Here is a 23,607-nt window from a genome sequence, read left to right on the forward strand (position 1 = left end):
CAAAAGTTTACTGAGCGTGGGCTTTATTGCAAATGCGGATGTGTGTTCTTTTAGTGCGCGACGCTTCTGATCTAGCAGCTACCTGTGTAGATGGCAAGGACTATACGACAAGCTGGAACATCAATTTGGAGGCTATGTTCTCAGACAAAGCAGGAATGTATAGCTTTCTCGGATTTTTCAAGCTCTGCAAACTTTTGGGGGTTGGGGGCATGTTTGTCGAGGGACCGCGTACGCACTTCTTGTTGCAAATGTGCTGAGGCTTGCAAGATAAGCATGAACTTGAAGCCCTTGTGAAGGTTCACAAAAGCAAAAGGTTGTCTCGAGGAAAGACAACTCTATGCGTGATATCATGACGGGCACATCGAGTCAGTTTGTCAGGGCTCGGCCCACCCAGTAGTGCTCGATCTTTTTTTAATTTTTTTTACACTACAATTTTTCAATCGTGCGAGATGCGGCTGCTGTTGCAGATGCTAAAATAGATGCTACGCCTGAGTTGCAACACAGTACGCCGCCACTCAGCCTTGAACGCTGCATGCAAGAGCAGAGACGATCGAACTCGCAGGGACCTTGCATTTATTAAGCGAGTACCGTTGCTTGCAGCGTGCCTGAAAACGAAGCGTCTTGCTAAGTTATACCGTCAGTTGAGGGCCGTACGGCTATCGCCACTTTTTCTCTGAGCCAGCCAACTTTGCAGATGATCGATGACTGCGGTCGATCGTTGTGGTCGATCATTCCGACAAACGAGCCTCATTTTTTTCTACCGGGTATAGAGTGCGTATATAGCCCAGCTCGCTTGTGGAAGACGTGACCGTGGCGATGGTGGCCATCTGATGGCTGGTATACATGCTGGGCCTTAGAATTCTCGCCCGAAGCGTCTGCTGGGGTCGCCACCTGACGTGCGTGCAAAGCGTCGCGGGAGCCGAGCCGCGAGGTCGTTTCATCGGGGTGCACCGTGGATCAACTTTCCTTTGAGTGTATACCGGCGTTGCGTCTGAATTACCAATGTGTTTGACGCAGCTGCTTTCTCAGTGCTGGCCCGCCTACGGTGAGTGCCGTCGGAGAAAAGCGTGGAGCTTGCTTTGAAACATGGGATTTCGCGTGTGCATGCATACTGCTAAAGCCACTTATTCGTGTTGTACAATGCTGCTGACGTACAAAGCACGCGTTGTCACCTGCGAGCCTCCGAGAGCAAGCCCAAATGCGAAGCTTCACTAGTCATTGTTTGACTCATTTCTTTGTGCACAGACCATTTTCATCATTTATATACACCTTAAAGACTATTCTACTGAAGTATGAGAACACACCTGATGTTATTGTTTTCGCAGCGTCTCGTACAAATATTTCAAGGGCGTAGCGAGAGGGGAGTTCAACCCTCACCCTTCCCGATTCTTTTCAGCTTGCGTATAATATACAAATGAGTACTTACAAACGGACGCATGAACATACATAAAGTATAGTTAAACCCCCCCCCCCCCAAAAAAAAAAGTTCTGACTATACCCTCGTGCAAATTTTATATACACGCACTTTTTCATTGCACGGCGATGTTATGGTATTCTTGAGTCGGTTAATGTTACTATATCAGGACACACGAGCATGACTTGGCGCCACTATAGATATATATATATATATATATATATATATATATATATATATATATATATATATATATATATATATATATATATATATATATATATATATATATATATATATATATATATATATATATGCAGAAGAATAACTTCGGTTGCCGCAAGGTTATAAATATGAAAGTAGATGCGCTTTCACATAACAACTGTTTATTGTGCCGACGTTTCGACAGGAACCCTGTCTTTTTCAAGGCATAATACTTATGCCTAATAATTATGCCTTGAAAAAGACAGGGTTCCTGTCGAAACGTCGGCACAATAAACAGTTGTTATGCAAAAGCGCATCTACTTTCATATTTGTATATATATATATATATATATATATATATATATATATATATATATATATATATATATATATATATATATATATATATATATATATATATATATATATATATATATATATATATAGCGGCGTAATCCCAAGGGTTTCATGCATCGACACATAGACGTGCGCACATAGGGGGGGGGGGGGAGCTGCCGCCCTCCTAGTTACCTAAGAGGAGGGAGGGGCTGCAATTTCAGCCTATACATTGAAATTGTTGGGAAGCGGCCGCACACAGCTTCCGCAGCCTCCGGAAGAGACCGCAAAATGCACGCACTTTTGATCCCCCACACAGAAGTTCGTCCAGCACAAACGAAATCTGCAAAAAAAAAACGGCAAGAACGCGGTGGCTTTTTTTTTTTCTTTCCCTTTGAAAGCGGAGAAGCAGTGGCTCAAACACGACACATTTCGTTTTCGACGCTTCAGAGCCGCGTCGTCTGTAGACTCCCTTGTCAAGGACATAACCGCGTGCCACTTATTGGCAGCATGACACACATTCGTTTCCATTGTTTAAAGCGGCTGGCTCCTGTTGACTTTTGAAGCGCAGTTGTGGATGTCTGAAAAGGAACTCCGGTTTGTCGCGTTTGACGTCGCTGGCGGCTCCGCAGCTTCGACAGGCGGGTCCTTTTGTTCGCCGCTGGAATCTAAACAGAAACCTCGCGCACGTCGGCAAACATGAATCTGCGACGTCTCGGCTGGCCGCCTATGACAGCGGGCGGCACTGTGACGTCTCTTCGAGGTCGAAATGTGTGCCCGGCACATGGTTTGACGCGAAAGTGAGCCTCTCACTGCCTCAGTTTTAAGAGTACACTATTTTTTCACTGCTACAAATGTTTCATACCGATAGCGCTAGATAGTGTGACATGGCGCACCGCAGAACCTTTGTTTGCGCAATTTACGTCTGTGCGCTAGAACATACGCCTGCAACAGTAGTCTAAAGTTTAGCCTCTACGGCGTACTATATAAAATGGCATGAGCGAAAAAAAAATAGAAACGTGAGACACGCTGCGTTATTTCATCGCATGATTAACACATCTGGCAGTGTAAAATACGAAAAATAAATCATGCAAGAACTATACAGATGCCGCGAAGGGGGTGGGTATTTGTATTCTTATACTTATTAATTTTGTATTTATTTTTGACACTTCTAACATTTAGCCGTTGTCATATTTCTTTATTAACCAACATTTCCGTGCTATAACCATTGTCTCCGTTATTAATGTTGTTTTTAAGCTTGCTTATTCCTGCATACGTTGCATATTTCCATTGCAGATGTATTGCCTGCGCATTATCTTTATAATTTCACTATCGAAATCGGGGATGCACAAGCTGTGTTCAATTAGTCTCGCATTTTCACTCATTGCACGTTTAGGTCATGAAATGCCAAGTCGCTTTCACAGTTGCGTGAACTGTGCATCGTGACCCGAATTTACAGCAACAACAATACAGGATTTTCTTTTATAGGATCGTTCTTTACATAATAAGCAAAGCTATGGCCAAAATTTAAGCTAGTTATTGGCGGGTGAGCAGCCAACAACAAGGAGCACTCACAGGCTAAAAGCTTCGTAAACATTATACGATACTGCACCGATTCCTCGTCGAACGTAGTGACACTCTTCGGCTCCAATTTTTTTCATAAGCGGCGAAGCGACCAATGTCATCAGTATAACTTCGTTCGCGTCGTTCGTGGGCAGATTTCGAGCGCTCGCGTACGCTCGGGAATTGGGCCTCCTCCTTTCTGCCCACATACCGTGCCGCACCAATAAAAGATGTCTCCTTGTCGTTCGTTTCTCTTGCTTATCGATATTTTTTGTCTTACCATTAGAGGTTTCTCGTTTGTTTGTTTCTTAGCCACAAAATAACGGCGTCGAGAAGGGGCTCGCGATTTCGGGTGCGTTTACGAGAGGGCCACCGACTGGGATCAAATGAAGAGGGCGCTCCAGAGGGACTACCATCTTGATTGAGGCTTGTGCACTTTTCTTCGCCGGAACGGCATTCGACTCGCTCCACTCGGCGCTGGCAATAGTGGCCGACGACAGCAATGGGCCGGCTGCATTAAGTTGGATGGATGCGCGCGCGAAGTGAGGCTCAAACCTATCTCCTCCCTCTCCCCCTTTTCCGCATACTCCTCCACCTACCCAATAAGAAAGGGGGGCCTATGTTTTCGCCGCATGCTGTTCCTCACCGTGAAATGCGCTTGCGTTCGTTGGACATCCCGCACAGGCGACTTTCACATGAGCCATACACACTTTGGAGGAATGCTGGGCGGCTCGACTCTGTACATAACGGACTCACCGAGCCGCAAAAACACGCCAAACCTATACAACAGAGATGTTAGTCGGCCGCAGTGAACTATGGAGCGGACGGAGCGTGCATACCGCCGGCGGTAAACTTTGCAGAGAGCGATCGAAACATTCGTTCCCTGCACAGTTTACCGCGGGTAGAAAGAAGGAATAAAATTCTCACAAACCGCTTGTCGTGCTCCAAATAACTGTGTCCTGTTCCATTTCTTTCGTTTCGTTGTCAGTTGCTGTATTTACTTACTGTACGAAAGCTTTAGGTTTATACGCTACGAAGTGTGCTATAGCTTCGTCTGCCTGCTCGCTCTTAGCGGCGGGGCCTCATAAAGAGTGGGGACTAGAAACCTGCGGCAGTGGAGCGTTGGCCCGATGGCAGTATATACCGTAACGTTTGCTGTTCGCTAAGCAAACAAATATTAGGCGCCAAGGGTCTTCACTGGTGTGGCATAGCCGCGGCGCAACCGGAACGATGCCCCGATTCGAGAGATGGGCAAACATTAATCTGGCCCGTGGTCCAAATCATGCCCACAACGACAAGAGCATTTCGCGCCGCTCCTTTCATTTCTAAGCTGTACATGTAGGGAAAAAAAATAAAAAGACAATTTTGTTTCTCTTTCATTTTTTTAATATTATTAAGCTGCTGCAATGAAGCTTCGTTATACACGCGTTGCCTCTTATTATATATATTACTCCCGTTCAACGAACATCCGCTCAATTACTTCATTTGCGTTTCGCCCCCCCGGTCCGCACTTCCCTATTTCAGATTGTAGAATTCTGCTTGCAAAGTTCTTGCGGCACTTCCACGCTGCACTGCGAAAACCCAGAGCAAATATAGGACGTCGACGGCGCACGAACCATAAGCACTTCGTTTCGCTGCAGTCTGTTTCTTTTCTTTTTTTTTTTCGGATTAAGATGGAAACAAATTTTACTTGCACTCGGACTCGGCGCGAAAGCAAAAATTATATAGAGAGCAGCTCCTTTCGAAACAGAACATTTCAGGAGATAACGAATAAAATTCCCGGAACCACCTTTAACTCCTTTTTTTTCCTTTTTTATCGTTTTAAGCCGCATCGCGAGAAAGCCTGCCTAAGTGAGCAAACACGTGGCCGTCTTACAGTCCTGACCACCAAAATAGCGCCGACAAAGAAAAAAAGAGATAAAGAATTGTTAAATTTACATCGCAATTCGAATTCAGCGCAGAATATTTGCTCGCTTGGGTATGTGAGCGCATTAATATACTGTAGAGTAAGACTTTATGAGTTCTTGTATATACAAGCAATGCGTACTGCAGCTTGCATATAGGGCGGTAATAACGACGACCTTCACAAAAATTGAAATATAGCGAGCTTGAAAAAAGTGAAATGCCAACATTTTTAGTCTCTAAACCATAACATGTTTATCATACGCAATGTGTGTGTGTGTGTGTGTGTGTGTGTGTGTGTGTGTGTGTGTGTGTGTGTGTGTGTGTGTGTGTGTGTGTGCGTGTGTGTTCAGATGGTTTCAATAAACAATAACACTTTAAATATACGCATAAGAATTGATTGATATGTGGGGTTTAACGTCCCAAAACCACCATATGATTATGAGAGACGCCGTAGTGGAGGACTCCGGAAATTTCGACCACCTGGGGTTCTTTAACGTGCACCCAAATCTGAAAATATACGCATAAGAAGTTGTGAAGCATATTTCGGGGGGGTTCTCTCCCACAGCACGTTCGTGCTATGCGGATAAGGTTTGGAGCGTTTCAGCGGTGTTCGTTGTTGCAGTCGTACAGTTTCTCACAATTATACCAAGAGGGAAATCTGGCGCTAGTGACCTGCTAGATGCAAGAGAATGATGGGATACGTGAGCTTCGAACTTGACTCATTTGTATACCTCAAAGACGCGTATGGCTTCACGTTAAAGTAATTGATTTCTTACTAAATGTGCACGTAATAAGCTAATTATTTTTGTCATTACACAGAAACATGGTGTATTTAACACTAGAACCTTCTACGTTGATGTAAAATTTTACGAAGTGTAAGAAGTAACCAACAGCCGCTAAATTTGGTAGGCAGACGACAAATCGAGCGTTCTTTTCGCCACGTTTATGTCGTCTGTTTCTTTCCTTCGCCGTTTGGCTGTGCCGTCAAGGTGAGTGGACTTTTATTTTAGAATATAATATGCTTGAAGGAGATCCGCGTATAAACGTTTTGTTGTAGAGAAGCTTTATTTACGCAGTCGTATTCGCTTTTGAGCCGAAGCCTCGCTCAATCCCAGCCAACACAAGCCTCGCAGACACATATACCGTCATTCCCAGCGCTCCAACATCGCCCCGTAAGAAATTTGCATAGACGGTGGCGCCACACTTCCCTCTAGGTATTTGTGAGAAACACTATGCTTGCAGCCTTCTGGCTTGGTGCAACCATTATTCCTTCGATAGTTGCGTTAATGTGGCGGCGCTGTGTATACGTACGTTCGTTTTTTATTGAGTTAGCAATTATATGGACACTCTCGGCTGGATTTCGCCACCAGCGTCAACGTCATGAACCGTATATGTATACGTATATATATATATATATATATATATATATATATATATATATATATATATATATATATATATATATATATATATATATAAACGCAAGAGAGAAAAAAAATCTAGAAAAAGACAAAAGACTCCGGCACGCGGAATCGAACGTGGGACCTGCGCGTCGTAAATGCGAGGTGTTAACCACTGAGCCACCAAAAGGTACCTCATTCGACGTTCAAACGACAAGCTATTCATATCTACCACTTACCGCTGTTGGCGGGCATCTCGGGGGAGGGGTAACTATTGTGTTTTCAGCATTATCAGCAAGATGGCGCAATGAGCGCGCGGCGGCTCTCATCTTTCACGCGTACTTTGACCCGCATAGAGAATAAAGGGGTGTACGCTCAATCGCGCGCCTTTATCTTGCAGTGGGGAGGATCGTACTTCCGTGTAAGGAGACGACGGGCTGTAAAAGCCGAAGACATTTTCTAAATAACCGCTGAATCTCCGCTGAATCCCTGACAGTTCCATCTCATTACATCATGTAAATAAACCTTCGTTCCCTCTCTAAGAACGCGTCTCCTCACTGGCGAGTGCCAGCTATGCGGACGACAGCGGGGAGCCTACTACCCTAAAAATACCTGCCGTACCTGCCATCGACCTCGAGCCCTTTACAACGCTCACAAACAACGCCAGACGTGCGAGTAAATTATACGGATAAGTATATATGACCTTGCAGACGCCCTTTGGAGCCATGATTCAAGCTTGATTAAAATGGAACGAGTAACGCGAAGGTCATGATTAATTGGAGTCGCGCATCTAAACGCATCGAAGAGTGTCTCTTTGTTTGAAAGCGAGGGAAGGAATAAAAAGTACACGCGACGCGAAAGCGGGAGCCGCCTGCAGGTCACCGAGCTCCAACGTTGTCTTTGTCAGGCGCCTTAGCATTTTGTTGTTTCGCTGGACGTCACGGTTTTTATTCGAAGATCCGACCTTGTTTAATTGTTTGTTTTTCGTCTTCACATTATTTCGTTCACAGGCTTCATGTCATTGGCGCTGATAAGCCTATAGTGATTCGGACTGGCGTGGGATCTGTGAACTGGCACAAGGAAATTTTTTTTGTTTTTCATTTTTATTGGACCGGCAGAGCGTCTTACCAACACCACATAGATAAGGAACTCATTTAGGTGGTGTTGGTCTTACCCCCGTATTCTGGAACGTCCCTTCACTCAACGCTCTACATTCACTTGAGAAAGCCGATGGGAGCGCCCTCTCATGAACGACAAGTCACTGCATATCGATAATCTGCTGCGATTCTTGAGTATAGCGCAGCGCTATTTTCAGCCGAGCGGCGGCGCAGTGCTCAACTCTGTCAAGTGAAGGGGGAAAGTCGAGTCCAGGAGCGTTTGTGAATGCGGGGGTTGTACGGCTTCTTCTGAAGGAACCTTGTATGAGCAGCGTTGCGTAAGCGCTTGTTGCAGGTGACCATAGGCTCACCGTCGCGGAAAATCTCTAGAGCTCGACAATGTTGCGGGAGTGCTAAAAATTTCTGTCTCTTTCTTTAGGCACATACATGTCACGCGCAAGAACTCCCGTGCAACCATATTCTGGTACAATTACTGTACTTAACGAAGCTACAAAGCTTCACTGTGTGTAACGTAACATGCGCTCTGGTGACGTCCAAATTTTTAAAAAATGCGTTTAGGAAAACAAGAGAAATATGCTTTAACGGAAATGGCTTGTCTCTTTCATTTCTCATCTCGTGTAAAACACAGAACGTACAACGGTACATAGACGTACGTGCGCCGCCACCCCTTCAGGAGGGGGGGGCGAGATTCGTCACAGCGCCCTCCCCACCTTCCTATTATGTCAATGTATGGGGCTGACTTTGTGACCCCCCCCCCTCCCCGTTAGGTGCTTTAGGACGGTAAGTCGTCCAAGTGTGGCTTACATACATCAATCCGGCTTATATGGGACACACAAATCTGCCTCACTGCCACTCCCCCCCCCCCCCCCCCCCCCCTGTGTGTGGACGCCTATTAATGGTACTAGCGAACTTTTTAAGTAAAATCGACTGAAAGGTGATGCATTGGGCAGATTTTGATTAGGAAGCTAAATCTTGTCTCCAGAAGTAGGTGTTGGGTATGGGAAATGTAATGTCGGGATTTTATTTTCAGTGCTGATTAGCTATGAGATTCGAAATAATAGCTTTAGAAAGTCGTATAATCTGTCGTTTATTTATTTCTAGTTGTCTGAAGGAAAGGAACGCTCTAACGACTCAGTCATATTTCGTGTGCTGCGAGGTCATATTTACTCCCGAAGTCGACACACTGCTGACATCATCGTTTGCCACCATCAAGACATCTTGGCGAGGAAGCATTTAGTACAGATCGCGGTGTACAACTTGTGATACAAGCTATTTACAATGGCACCTCTTCTTGCATACAGCTGTCGATTCATTTATTGATGTACGAAATAATTCCATGCTTCGCGCGTCAGATGCCTTTAAAAACATATCCTTGCGTTATACGTCCCAAGACATAAGATAAACTTCTGAATTTAAAAAAAAAAATGTTGTAATCGTAGTAGAGTATAGCCAGAATTAGCAATGTGAGTGCAACACAATGAGCCAGTAATGTGCCGAAACTGGCGAGACATTTATAAATAGTTGTCCGAGATTGCACCGAGAGTAACCCCAGTATTCACAAACGCTCCTCGATTCGGCTTCCACCCTTCACTTGACAGAGTTGAGCACTGCGCCACCGCTCGGCTGAAAATGACGCTGCGCTACTGAAGAATCGCAGAAGATTATCGCTGATATGCAGCGACTTGCCGTGCCTAGAGACGGCGCTCCCATCGGCTTTCTCAAGTGAAGGTGCGGCGTTAAGTGAAGGGATGTTCTAGAATACGGGGGTAAGCCATCCAAGTGTGGCTTACATACACGCAATTTGGCTTATATTGGACACACAAATCTGCCTCAACTTTTCTATTGAGACTATTGTTTTTTTTCACGCTTTTTATCACATGATGACGTCATCAATTTCGAAGACTGCAGCGTTCCTCTTTCCTTATGCCTATCTCTCTCTTTGATTTATTAAAAGCGCAAGAAATGTTTTGGTGAAATATAATTCCCGATGTTCTTTCGGCGAGGTGGGAAGCCGCCCTGCGGAGCTCCAAGCTCGCCGACCAAATTTGGGCAGTCCAGCAGGCCCGTGAAGCGGCGGGGAGGCGAGGCCTTGACGTCCCGACAGGGAAGGCCTTCCACTAATTTGCCGGACAATAAATAAAGTTTTTCCACCACCACCATACAATCAATCCAAAAGTGCGGCAGAAAAACGCTTACCGTGCCACGCGCTCGACATTTCTCAAGAATCCCGTGCGTCTCACAACCGCCATTAGGGGCGCCACTTTTCGTACCGTGCATCGAGGGGGCGCGCCGTCTATACGAGATACTCTTGGATTTGAGGGAGCACATTGGTAAAACATTTTGGACTTTACGCGCTGGACAGTATGTTTACAGCGCACTATACGTTCAACGTCTCGTTTGGCAGAGTGCTCAGTTCTCTCTCTTTTCCGCTAAAGACCGTGAAATGTTCAGAGCGACCATGTCACGACGCCGTTGATGGGTCGCACATTCTCACGCTCTGCAGTTCCGATGCACGCCGTTTCTTCTCGAGCAAATGGCATCTGCCCTCCAAATGTGCTCGCCACGAGCGTCTCCTTTATGATATTCACTTTTTGCCGCTGGCAAATGCACGTAATAAGTTGTTCTCGTCAGCTCTGCTTTGTCGCATGCACGACCGGCGTAAACGACCGGTGCGCGTGCATCACGCATTTTCCGTTATGGTGTATGCACTCATCACAAAACACCTCCGAGGTATCGTCCACCTCGGTGGAACAGTGGCTATATATCACTCGGCTGAGGAAATTAATGTCATGGGTTTGGTCCCGGACGTGGTGATCACATTTTGATGAAGGTGAAATGGTGAAGGCTCGTGTAGTGTGACGATGTCATTGCACGTTACAGATGGTCGAAGTTATCCGGAGAACTCCCTCACGGCATCTCTCCTAATCGCATCGTGGTTTCGCGACGTGAAATTCCCGATATCTTTAGCATCGGGGTGTCGTTTCTCAATACGGTGCGCGTCTTTTAATTGATGCAGGGTGCACGGTTACTTAAAACGGCTATCGCATGCGCAGAGATGTGTTTTTTTTTTTTTTTTGCCGCTGTGACAGTATTTTGCCACACTGCTTTTCTGTTTCCACTAGCAACTGCTGCGCTTACTTTGTGGAAGTTTATTCTCGTTTAATTTTACTTCACTTTCTTTCTTTATTCCCTCTACGAATCGCGAGGCACGTTTCCAGGTCATGGTTAAGTGGGTAAGACCTCTTGGACGGCGGTTATAATCGCCGGCGCGTGACAGCCGTACCTCCGAGCCGCGCAGAGCCGCTCGATCCCTCTAAACGCGACTCGTGTCTCGCTATCGTTGCTCTGGAACGCATCCTACGAACATTAAAGCTCTATATGCTACGACCTCCAGAGAGAGAGTTTCCGTCCTTGTATCAGGCTATGAAAAGTAAATCGAGCCACGCTCCTCCAGGAAAGGAAAAAAAAAGAACAAAATTCAATCGAATCTACTTTTAAATGACTCTTGCCCTCCCTCTTTTTCTCCGTTTTTTTTTTATTTTGTTTATTTTCTCCTACCGCGCGCCGCTGAAAACTAGGTCTTTGTATTTAGCGACGGTCGGTCGGCTCTATCCGAAGAGGCGCACGTGCGTGTGACAGGAATGCCGAATGATTACGAGCGACATTCACATTTGGAGGCCTTAGAAATTGAGTTCTCCCCCCTCCTCCATCTATCTCTTTTTCCCGCAAGCATTTTTGTACGTTATTTTGCATTTAATATTCGCATTCTCTCGCGGGCCGATAGCGCCTCCTAATTTTGAATCCCCTTTTTTGAAGGCTCCTTAACTACTTTAGCTAGCCGCGCGTCTCTTTATTTCTTTATTGGCTGCTGCTGGTGCTCGCGGGCATAACTCTGAACATTGCGCAGTATATATATATATATATATATATATATATATATATATATATATATATATATATATATATATATATATATATATATATATATATATATATATATTTATATATATATTTATTTATTTATTTATTTATATATATATATATATATATATATATTTATTTATTTATTTATTCATTTATTTATATAGAGAGAGAGAAAGAGAGAGAGATATATATAGTTGTAGAGAAATCGAAAAGATGTAAGAACAATTTGATTTCCATCGATCACAACAATATGACGCCAACAGAGCATGAAAGTAAAGAAACACATAAAATACTATACTGCTGAAATTCTATGTAGAAACGATGTAGGGTTTTTTTTTTTAATTTATTCTGAGTTCTGATTGAAAAGTAAGTAGGCCAAACGCTGCCAAAGTAAAGCGCGCAGCGAAATCGCCCGAATACAAAGAGGGCCGCCCGTCGAAGCCCGCGGTGCCCGAAAAGTGCACATATACAGGAGCAGCGTGATGGGAGGCGGTATTTCGCTCGGGGCGGCACACGCCCATCGATCCTGACGGCGTCCCCGGACTCCGAAGAGCCCGCGGCTCGCTTGAGTCGGCAGGGACCGCGCGCTTTAGAGCTGCTCGCGGGCGAGATCGAATTCAAGTTCCGCTTCTTGACACGAACGCCGTTGGACTCTTTTGTTTCTCGCGCCTCGTTCTTCCCAGTCGCTGTATATAGGAAGCCCGATCGATGAGTCCCGTATAACACGTGCCTACTGTTGCTGCTGGGACCCACACCCCATTCGGTATATACCTCTCTTCCGGGCATGCCGGTGACGCTAAAACAAAAGACTCTCACAGTTCCCGCTCTTCAAGCCCTCGGTGCCACGGGCGCTGCGGCGCGTAGCGCGAATAGGCGAGCTTCAGTTGAAGAAAAAGGAAATGTAACGAGAGTTGGCTGAGAACCTATATAGGGGCACAGCGGATGTTGTGAGACACGGGGGCGCAAGCCGACTGGGACATGGAGAATACACACTTTGCTTAGGCGGCCGACTAATGGGAAACAGATGAACTAAAACCTTCGTGAACTCCAGGCCCGGTTTTAAGCGCCGATGTTTGTGCTGCAGTTGCTACTGCATGACTTAGGAAAATTCATGAAGTGCAGAAATATTCAGAACGTGATAAATGGTAAAAAAGTCCAAAAGAGACAAGACAATTGAAGAAACACGGGGCTAGCGCCCAGTGTGGGTTTTTAGATGCGGAGCATCTAATACTCGAGGCTTGTAGTGCGGCGCCGTCCGCAAGCTTCCTCCTCCTTCTTCCACCATCTGTGCATCCCTTCCTCCTCTACACACCGCGCGCGCTTCACTCCTCCACCATCTGTGCACCCTTCCTCCTCTACACACCGCGTGCGCTTCTCCTCTTCACGAACATTCGCTAGCTGTATAATGTAGCACGCACGCGCCGTCGCGCTTCGAGAACATCGGCAGCAGACGCGCGCGCATACGCCGTTGCGCTTCTCCCCCTTCTCGAACATTCGACAGCTGACAGTGCATGCGCCGTCGCGCTGTATATATACTCAAGGTCGGTGCTCGCTCGCTCAGTTGCCGCTCGTCGGTTGGTTTGTACGGCGCGTCGACGTCCGAGGTCGATTGGATGGTCGAATACATGGCGTCGCGACACTCGCTGAAACGCGCAACGCACGACGACTGCAAACACCACCAGCCGACCACCATTCGCGGAACCTGCATCGACCACGTCTTTGTAAATTTCAACCTACGACCGCTGCAACCCGATCCACTCACTCTTCACTTTACCGACCAAAAAACCATCGTGCTCAGTTCGTCGCAATAAATAAACACCGCCCTTTCGCATACGTGTCGTACGTGTTCACTCATTTAACACCCCTCCTACAACCACGTTAACCAATTTAGCCAGCGACCCAAGTAAGTCGCAATTTAACACCCCATTTCACAACCACGTTAACCAATTTAGCCATCGACCCAAGTAAGTCGCACTTTAACACCCCGTTAACCAATTATATGCTCCGCATCCTCCTCAGTGTTCCCCCGAGGTAAGCTGCGGGCAATTTTTTTTCGGCTGCGCATGCACGTGGGGGCTTGTGACACCGTTGCGGGAAGCAGATCGAATGACCCCCACCTCTCTTTTCTCCAATCCTACGCTCCCTATATCTTTTATTCACCATACCCCAATCCTGTACCGACCTGTTGAGGTGTCCTCGTAAGGAGAGACAGTTACGGGTCGGCACTTTTTTTCTTCTTTTCTTCTAATATAAACACTTATATGTGCGGCGTATGTGTGTGCATTTGTTCGCTTCGACTGGCACATGATATATCGCGAAACAAAGCGTCGCCACGCGTGTTCGAATCGGGCGCTGCCGACGTAGCTACGCGATCCAACAATTCAATCTCGGCTTCTTTTCATGAAAGCGCACGCTCGCGTTCGATACGTACATTATTTAAATGCTGCGGTGGGCGTATACAACTCCGGGCTGGAAAGCCGGATGCCCCGTGCCGCTTTCACGGCAAAGAGTCCAACAGAGCAAAGAGTGCGGTGACTTTTCGCTCCGTATACGTTTACTTTGTGACGGCCCACTTTCATAAAATAGAAACAAAAATAGCCAGCATTGCGAACACAGTTGACGTGTCTGCATGCTCCTTCTCCCAGTTCTCCGTACCCGCCCACTGAGCACGTTTGTGAAAGCAATCAGTGAACACCGTATCCGCTGCTTCCGTTCGATACGTAAAACTGTCATTTGCTTTTCTCCCGAGTGACGCCCAGCACACTTCCGGCTTCGCACTTTCGGGGCCGTGCCAGTCGCATTCATGTTTGTTCACCTGTGTTCATCGCTTAACGTATAAAGCGTAATATGTACGGCCTGCCGATAGGCGGGTGCGTGAATTGAAGCCCTGCGAGAGATTTTCTTAGTGGATTAATTACCACAACTATTTATCACTGGCCATGCATTTGTCATTCTCCCTGCTGTCGCCACCAGGGTTGCCATTGGTAGCAAAAATTGGCTGTCATTACGGCCCCATCTAGCAATTAAAAATTTCTCCTAGATGCATGGCCGCTTTCTGGCTACATTGAAATTAAAATTCAGCTCATTTAGCAGCCAATTTTATTAATATTTGCAAAAAAAAAAGCTAAGGAAGTCTCAATAGTGATCGTTGTCTCCAAGAGCTTTCTGTAATGTAGGCTGACGCATGCGCATGTCCTGCATCCGCCAACGTGCCGGTGCTCACCGAAGCTACACACACACACACACACACACACACACACACACACACACACACACACACACATATATATATATATATATATATATATATATATATATATATATATATATATATATATATATATATATATATATATATATAAGGGACAGAGGTTATACCTAAGGGCTCGTTCTTCCGTGTTTTGACACAATAATAACGAAATCTAACAGGAACCGAACCTGCGACCTTCGAATAACGCGTTCGATGATCTACCACTGAGTTACCATGGCGGCTATTCTCTCAGCCACTTTATTGGGCATATATGCGAATTTAAACGTGGGAGTGTCAGTCAGCGCCACCTGTAGCCATGGCGGCGAGTGTGGCACACTCTTTTATGAGCCTGCGTGGCGTCACGTAGCACGTGAACTTATCACGAGCTGGCAGCTGACGAATAGTTCCTCGTATACAACCTACGGCACCAAGTCTGCCAGTACGAGACCCTCGTTTATGAATAAGGGAAAGAAGTGTATACCTAAGGGCTCGTTTTTCTGTGTTTCGACACAATGTTAATGAAATCTAACAGAGAATAATGCCAAGGAAAGTATAGGGGAGGTTATTAGACCGAATGGTAAGGTAAATGTGAGTATATATATATATATATATATATATATATATATATATATATATATATATATATATATATATATATATATATATATATATAATGGAAAGAAGTGTGTACTTAAGGGCTCGTTTTTCCGTGTTTTGACACAATATTAATGAGATCTAACAGACAGTAATTCCAAGGAATGTATATATATATATATATATATATATATATATATATATATATATATATATATATATATATATATATATATATATATATATATATATGCGCCCCGACCGCAAAGAGAGAGCGGCGAAGCAATTTCGTGTCTTCGCTTTAGCAGCACTTAATGAACCAGTACTCGAGGGTGCCATCTGGTGGGTCGCGCGAACTTGTGTCGTGCGAAATCAAAGCGACATTTCCGACTGAACGCGCAGTCTCCGCAAGGTCACTGCGCAAAATCTGCCTTGACAAGGAGCCGCATATATTTTTTTCCGTTGAGTTACAATGGATAAAGACGCTCGACTTCATATACGCTGGGAAGAATGGAAATTCGGGTGGGGTTGATCAAATGGCCCGATGCGGCAGCTCAGAGTGACGAAACGCAAAGAACGAGGAAGAAAGCGCGACGTTCGTTGTCCCATTTCCTTCCTTGTGCTTTGTGTTTCGACACTTCGAGCTGCACTGCTTTGATAATTGAACAGACCGAACAGCTTGCGTACACATAATTGCCAAGGCTGCAGAGATGTATGTATACTACGTCGGATTGTTCGATTGTGTGCATTCTTCGCTTCCTATTATTATTGCATTCGAAAACAGCACAATGGTGTATAGCCAGTTGATTTTGAGTCATGCTATACATCGCAGCAATCACGCACGGAGCACGTCGGAATCACAGTACAACGAGCAAGCCAGTGGCTGAGAGATGTGGTTAATTGGGAAGTGGAGAGATGCAACAATCATCTGCAGCCCTTGTGGGAACACGGTTAAGCATGCAGCATGGGCATTTCGCACGCATCATGCATGCCATTGTAATATCATTAGTAAACGCAGCTGGGAGATGATGAATATATATACTTACGAAAAAAAAAACATAGACTTTTCAACAAGCTGTGCGTTGTTATTCGTCACCTGTGCGCATGCGTCGGGTGCTATCTTCTCACGTTGTACGACGAAAATAGCGTATACGTCGCACGCAAGAAACGCGTATCTTTGCGTGTCCTATTTTAAAACTGCCTAATCTTCGTGAATAAGCAGCTCCACGTTGTTTTCACGTGGTGCTAGGTAATGACATGATGCGGTAATGCGCTTTTGTATTCAAACGTCTTGCTTTTTTTTGCTCGTTATTCGCGGATATTGTTCACTCATATTACAATTTGTGCTCACCACCACCACCTAAAGCAACATTTGTCACCGCAGTCCGGCTTGTGATAAAACTTGCGCCATTTTCCACCGGTCTAAATTCAGATTCACCACAATACTAATCACAGTAATCAACCTTTACGCAAATTAAGGCGTTATGTTTTGTCAGTTTGATCCATATCGCGGGGAACAGAGAGAATCTGGCCGGCTTTTGCGTTTCGCTCGATATGAACGTCAAACTGACTTACCGTATAGGCGCAATGTCTATGCTCACGAGTGCCTGTGACAGGTGAGGGGCTGTTCGGTACAATCGCTTGGCCGCGCTCTTTGCAAGCAACTTACACATTCGATCGAGCCCGCCTATGTGAAGCACACAACTGCCACGGTGGTCTGGCTAAGGCACTCGGCTGCAGACGCGCAGGTCGCGGGATCGAATGCCGGCCGGGGCGGCTGCCATTTCGATGGAGGCGAAAATGCTTGAGGCTCGTGTTCTTAGATTTAACGCACGTTAAAGAACCTCAGGTGGTCGAAATCGGAGCCCTCCACTACGGCGTCTCTCATAATCATGCATGTGGTGGTTTTTTGGCGTTAAACCCCAATTATTATTATTATTATTATTATTATTATTATTATTATTATTAGTAGTAGTAGTAGTAGTAGTAGTAGTAGTAGTAGTAGTAGTAGTAGTTGTTGTTGTTGTTGTTGTTGTTGTTGTTGTTGTTGTTGTAGTAACTCCTCAAAAATAACTCCTACTAAAAGCTCCGGCAAACAAACAGCAGTAAATATATCGGTCACCGTTCAGGAGCTGGATCTACGTGCTAATAAGTATATATATATATATACGGCTGGCCTAATCCCGTAGAATAGTATTGAAAGAGTTAGGACAATGGGGTAGAATAGTAAATGAAAAGGTGAGGTCAAATTTTTTATTTCCGGACAAATAAAGAGGGAGAGAAACGAGAAATAAGGAAGGCAGGGAGGTTAACCAGATGCTAGTATCCGGTAGGCTACCCTACACTGGGGTTGGGGAATAGGGGGTTGAAAGAGAAAGAGAGAGTAAAAAATAAATAAATGAAAGACAAATAAGAGTTCGTACAAAAGGAATGACGTGTTAGCAGGGCTCACTTCTCAGCGGCAACTTGGATTGATATATACTCCCGACGCCTGCCTTCACATGTTGTCTCGCAAACGATTCGATGAAGTATACGGGTGTCAAACGCGCGGCCCGCCGAACTCTCGCTTGCGACCCGCGCAGGACCGTCTTTCCGTGCTTCTTTCATCACTTTGTGACTGTCGGTGACGCTGCCAAATGGTTCTCGCATCATTTTCTCGTCTATCGTGATTATTAACTCTTTGCGTGGGTAAGCTACACATACGAGACTGATCTTAGAAGCACTTTTTTTATTCGTGAAGCACCCGATGCAGTCACCTTGTGTTGAAACGCAGCCCTGGAACTCTGTATACTTCAGGTTTTGCCTCCTGATTTTAGTCATTGTGTGAGTCGGTGTCTATGTGCTTCCGAAAGACACATATACCCCCATTCCATGTTTGTAAACACAGGTAGGACAACGTCGAATTTATGGGTAAAATTATAGCGACGTCCGCACGTAACTACCACCATAAGCGCTAAGGGTTGCGATGTGCGCCAACCCAACAAAACGACGTTGTGAGACGCCATAAGCGTTGTGAAAGCTATATAAGCACTGAGGGCTGCAATGTGCGCCAACAAACAAAACTATGTTGTGAGACGCGACTCACATCCAACCGCGACGCAACTCGTTGGCATACCATTTTTTTTCTCGTTGCTTGACTGAAAACACCACATGCACCATTGAAAAACCAGCAGAAACTGCGGTAGGCAGAGCGTCTTTTGCCTACCAAGACAGCGCCACCATGCACATTTTCGTGACGTAAGTCCGGTGGAATTTGTCTATACGAGATGTGGGAAACGCTTTCTTTCAAATGGCAACGTTTCTGTTCACACTCACCTCCCCACCTTCCCCGCTTTTCATTTGTACATTGTCCGGACCCTCTCAGGGACTATAAACTTTTTGACTGCGGCCCGATAGCTTATGTGAGTTTGAGACCCTTGCCCTATAGCGGAACAAGCTTCAGGTCAGCCTTATGTACTACCGTTCTGACCTGAAGCTGACCTGACGTGTGCATGTGCAGCATATATGCTGCACATGCACACCAACACAACAATGTCACATAGAGAAACACGCGCATCTATGCTTGCGAAGTATGAACATGTGACCGACCCGAACGCGTTGTACGCTCGGTGCTATAGACAAATGTATTAATATAAGGCTTCCTATGAAGGCTTCGCTAATTGTCGTGCTAGTGGAATAACTTTCCTCTGTGGAGGACAAGACGTACAGCTGAGAAGGGACGACTCATCACGAAAAATTCAACCTTTGAAAAATTCCGATGCCAAATACGCGTTCCAGTGGGATGCGTGTTCCAGAGAACAGTGCTCGAGGCGCTGTCTGGGGGGGGGGGGGGGGCACAAGTGCTAGAGAGATGATGAGAGACGCCACGCCGATGCCACCCGGAAATAACGCGCAGGGTCAGCTGCTGCAACCTACAATAAAATTCAATGCTTACGCATCACTTCAACTCCCAAAGGAGACTATATGGGAGATTTTCTTTTCAACGGGCTTGTTTCTTTGTTATAGACTCAGCCAAATATGTTACATTTGCGCTATATAATAGAGAGCCTTAAAATAGGGGCAGTAAATCTCTAGGATCTCAGAGTGCTTTCCCTGCGATGGCTCTGGGTGACTCAATCGGTCAGAGTTTTAGAATAATAACTTTGCTCACGTCCTTTGAGTCCGTGCGCTTGCAGCACAGCGGCTGTATACGAAGGCAGGCTACAAACATCCAGTTATCAGCAATGAAAAGCTGATGGACGAACTACCTTCCGCACAAGTATGTCCAAGATTGCTAAAGAAAAATTTAGCTTCCATAAATTTCTTAGCCGTTTTCAGCAGCTCAGTGTAACTCATTAGCTGTCTTCAACCTCGTGATAAGCCCGCACAATCTGCATTTGCGAACGCTATAGAGCCATTTCAGGCTGACGACCCTTCAAATCGACAGCCGATATATAAGAAGTCCTGCAGCACTTTACAAGGTAAACATCGAATGGCTTCATTAGAGGAGCTTATTGCCTCACAAATCGACCGCCACGAAAAAAAAAATAGAATCCTTCATGTACGAGTGGAGATTTGTCCCACGCTGTAATTGCTTTCTTTCTTCTCTCGTCCCGAAGAACGCCCTGGAAGCCTATCAGGGAGAAATGGCATGGAGGAAACAAGTTACGTCACGCGCGCGTCATGACCTTGAGCACTTTTTCTTTTTAGAACGTGCGTCTGCTCTCAGTGTGATCGTGGCGCCCGCGCGGGCACATGGCGACCTCGGCAACTATGCGCCTCACGATGCTCAAATCAAACACCCGCCGTGAACTCGGGTACCGCGAACATGGGTTCGGTGTGCCGCGTCCGGGTTACGTCACTGCTTCGTATGCAGACTAACTTCAGTGAATGGCACTTAAGTATACAATTGACGTTATATCGACGTGACACCTTTATCACAGGAGTACACACGTAATCGTAATAAAATTAGCCAGTACAGCAGCCACAACTGGCGTTTCACCAACATCACGCCTTCAAAGGGTCTCTTTTCAAAGCATTTTCGGGACCAGGCTTTGTGGTAGAATACTTGATTTCCACGCAGAATCATTGGGTTCGATTCCTACTAGGACCATATTATTTATTCTTTCCATTCTTCGCGTCAACGCTGCCGATGGAAGTTACTTTTTTTTAACGTTCTCGCGTTGTTCTCTTCGTTCGTGGGTAGATAGAAACTGTCAATCACATGTGGCGCTGCCCCCACCGCTGCCCGTGGTGTCTGAAGGGAAAGTTATCACGATGTGCGTGACTGGAGTTTCACGTTACTCATGTCATGACTAGCCAGACATATATTTGTCAAACCTTGTAAGCCTTTCATAATAATTTTGGTCTACCGTCATTGAAGGGGGTGATCACGAGAGCACCGATGCAGACGTAGGTGGCTAGATAGATACGTATACTTACATAAAAATACTCATAATGCCTGCAGTTTGCTGAGAAATGCTTCGCATTTAAAAAGCCGTTCCATTCATCCGTCCATTTATTTATTTATTTATTTATTTATACAATACTGCAGGCCACAAATGGGCCCAAGCAGGAGTGGGGGTGTTACAGAGCCGTTAGAACAATTATACAATCTTTGGCGAGGTAAAAACAATAAACAGGACAATACAAAATATTTTGAAAACGCTGTAAAATATTAATACAAAATTTTACAAGTCAAACATTTGATCAATAGATTTCAGCACATTGTCAGATGAAAGAATTTCATGCGGGAGGTTATTCCAGTCGGTTATAGTGCGGGGAAAAAAAGAATACTTAAAATTGTTAGTGCGCGCTGTTATAGGCGAGAACTTTGCAGAATGGTAATTCCTGGTGGGACGCGATGATAACGGAGTCAGGAAGGCCGATGTTTCGAGTCTGATATTCCCGTGTGATAATTGGAAAAGAAATTTTAGCCTATTCATTTTGCGTCGAGATTCCAAAGTAGGGATTTTATTCATCTGCATTAGTTCTGTCGGGGAGTCAAAACGGCGGTATCGGTTGTAAATGAAGCTAAAAATTTATGAAAGCGCCCGATTCTCGGCCGATCCCCCACAGTGGGTGTGATCCACAGCAGCTATAGCAGAGCAATAACATCAGCAGCAGCTATGCGTTAAAAGTACGTCTTTCTACTATATCTCCATTATTCTAAATTTGAACAACAATTTTTAAAACCACTCGATTCTTGGCCAATCCCCCATAGTGGGTATGCGTCACGATCAATAGGTGAACAAGAACAAGTACGTCCACGTTAGCAGAATGATGTATCGCTGCACGACGCTCGGGCCGCCATGAACGCTGGGAAAGCTCGAGAAGGCACGATATTTCCTGCTCCACAATGGACGGAATCGTACACGTGAGTGACTTTGCCGGCGGACCACAAGCCGTGTATAGCCGGAGCCGATCTCACAGTCGGTAAGCGAGATCGCCGCTGATGGGTCTACAGTCTGCTACCACTTCTAAACGCCAGTGGATGGTGCACGCTCACAAAAAGCTAGGTTTTGTTGCCGCTTTACCTTGTGCTCGTAATAATGTCGCAGACTGAACCGTGGGCTGCGATGCCCTGAGCTTTCTCTCGCGAGCTTTGTGTGCAATGCAGTTAAGCTTGGCTTGTTACCAGATGTCTCATTCGTGCTAGATGCGTAGTGCTGTATCCTGGCAGTCATTATTCTGTTCGAAAATTAAGTTGCATCATGTCTGGCACAGCTGCATGGCGGCGACAACGTCACTTCGCGCGGTTGTCTTAAATGTTGTACCGGCAACAATGCATGTCGAGTTCTCCTCGAGTTTGACTGGGGAACACAGTCTATCAGCTGATTGTCTCGGCCAGTAGCGTTGCCACAATTTCTTTTTCGAGAGGGGAAGTACCATAGGGAGGGGGGGGGGGGCACAACCATACTTAATATATGTTCAGACATTCGTTTGTATGTGTGCTTGTTTATTGTTTATATGCACACCCAAAACTGAAAATTTTCTAAAAGGAGTGGGGGGGGGGGGGGTGAACGTTCTACCGGTTACGCCACTGGTCTTGGATGTTCAAAAACGGGTATCGTGTGTCACGTAGGTTTGCGTGCATGCATGTACGATATCATAAACGTGATTCGGTCTTGTTTACGACCAGATCATCTTACTCTCGTACGCAGGTTTAGAGAGCAGCCACGCATAATCATCTCTTTCCTTGTAGATACATCCTATACGCATACAAGAGACGGAACATTAACAGCAACTAGTGATATTCATCTTTAAATCGTGCTGAATAGCACAGCCTACAATTATTACTGCTTTTTGTCATCATGAATAAAATTAATTGGAATTATTTATGACGTGTATAGCGACAGTAGTACTAGAGCCAGATTACTCTCAGATGTGGGCGCTGTTTTCGCTGAGCAATCGAAGTGAATACTGCGCTAATCAACGAAGCCTCTCAAATTCATTTCTGTATTATTTACCTTATGGTGCATACTGTGGTGTACTCACCGAGCACTTCCAAAAGCTTCATTCACTGGGAACTCATTATGTTGGCAGCGGGATAGTGTCGCGTAATACCATACATTTTTCGTGTCGTTCAACACTATCTTTTTTTTTTCTAATGCTTTTTCTTGTATCTCAAAAAATTAAACACCAAATAGTTTTGTAGAAACAAACAGACTGTTATTTTTGTTTTGGTTCAATACATGTCTTCTGCATTGCATATAATGTTTCGAGCTTATATAAAAGAATAATGAGTCTTCATTTATGTGTCATTCCATCTAATCGTTCGTAAGAATAGACTTAATTGCTCAAAGCAACAGTGAACACGACTACTGTGCCGCTGCAGTTCATGTAACGCCGCTTTTCTTCTTTGTTTAAGTTGTAGCACAAATTGGCTGAATACCACGGTACTTCCAATCGATTCAACTA

The 23,607-nt window shown here is 45.3% G+C and overlaps 1 protein-coding gene across 2 annotated transcripts in view; it reads left to right on the plus strand.

Moving 5' to 3' along the window:
* The window catches only part of LOC119176243 (carbonic anhydrase 1), a 110,571-nt gene that overhangs the window by 41,089 nt on the left and 45,875 nt on the right, over positions 1-23,607 (plus strand). Inside the window, exon 1 of one of the 2 annotated variants that reach the window (XM_075877306.1) lies at positions 22,031-22,122. The exons of the other annotated variant lie outside the window; for it this stretch is intronic. Within the exon in view, the coding sequence (XP_075733421.1) occupies positions 22,046-22,122 (77 nt within the window). The 5' untranslated portion in view covers positions 22,031-22,045. Of the gene's footprint in view, positions 1-22,030; positions 22,123-23,607 lie in introns of those variants that run through there. 2 annotated transcript variants of the gene reach the window in all.

This window comes from Rhipicephalus microplus, chromosome X (genome assembly GCF_043290135.1).
Source record: "Rhipicephalus microplus isolate Deutch F79 chromosome X, USDA_Rmic, whole genome shotgun sequence".
In the NCBI taxonomy this organism is placed as follows: Eukaryota; Metazoa; Arthropoda; class Arachnida; order Ixodida; family Ixodidae; genus Rhipicephalus; species Rhipicephalus microplus.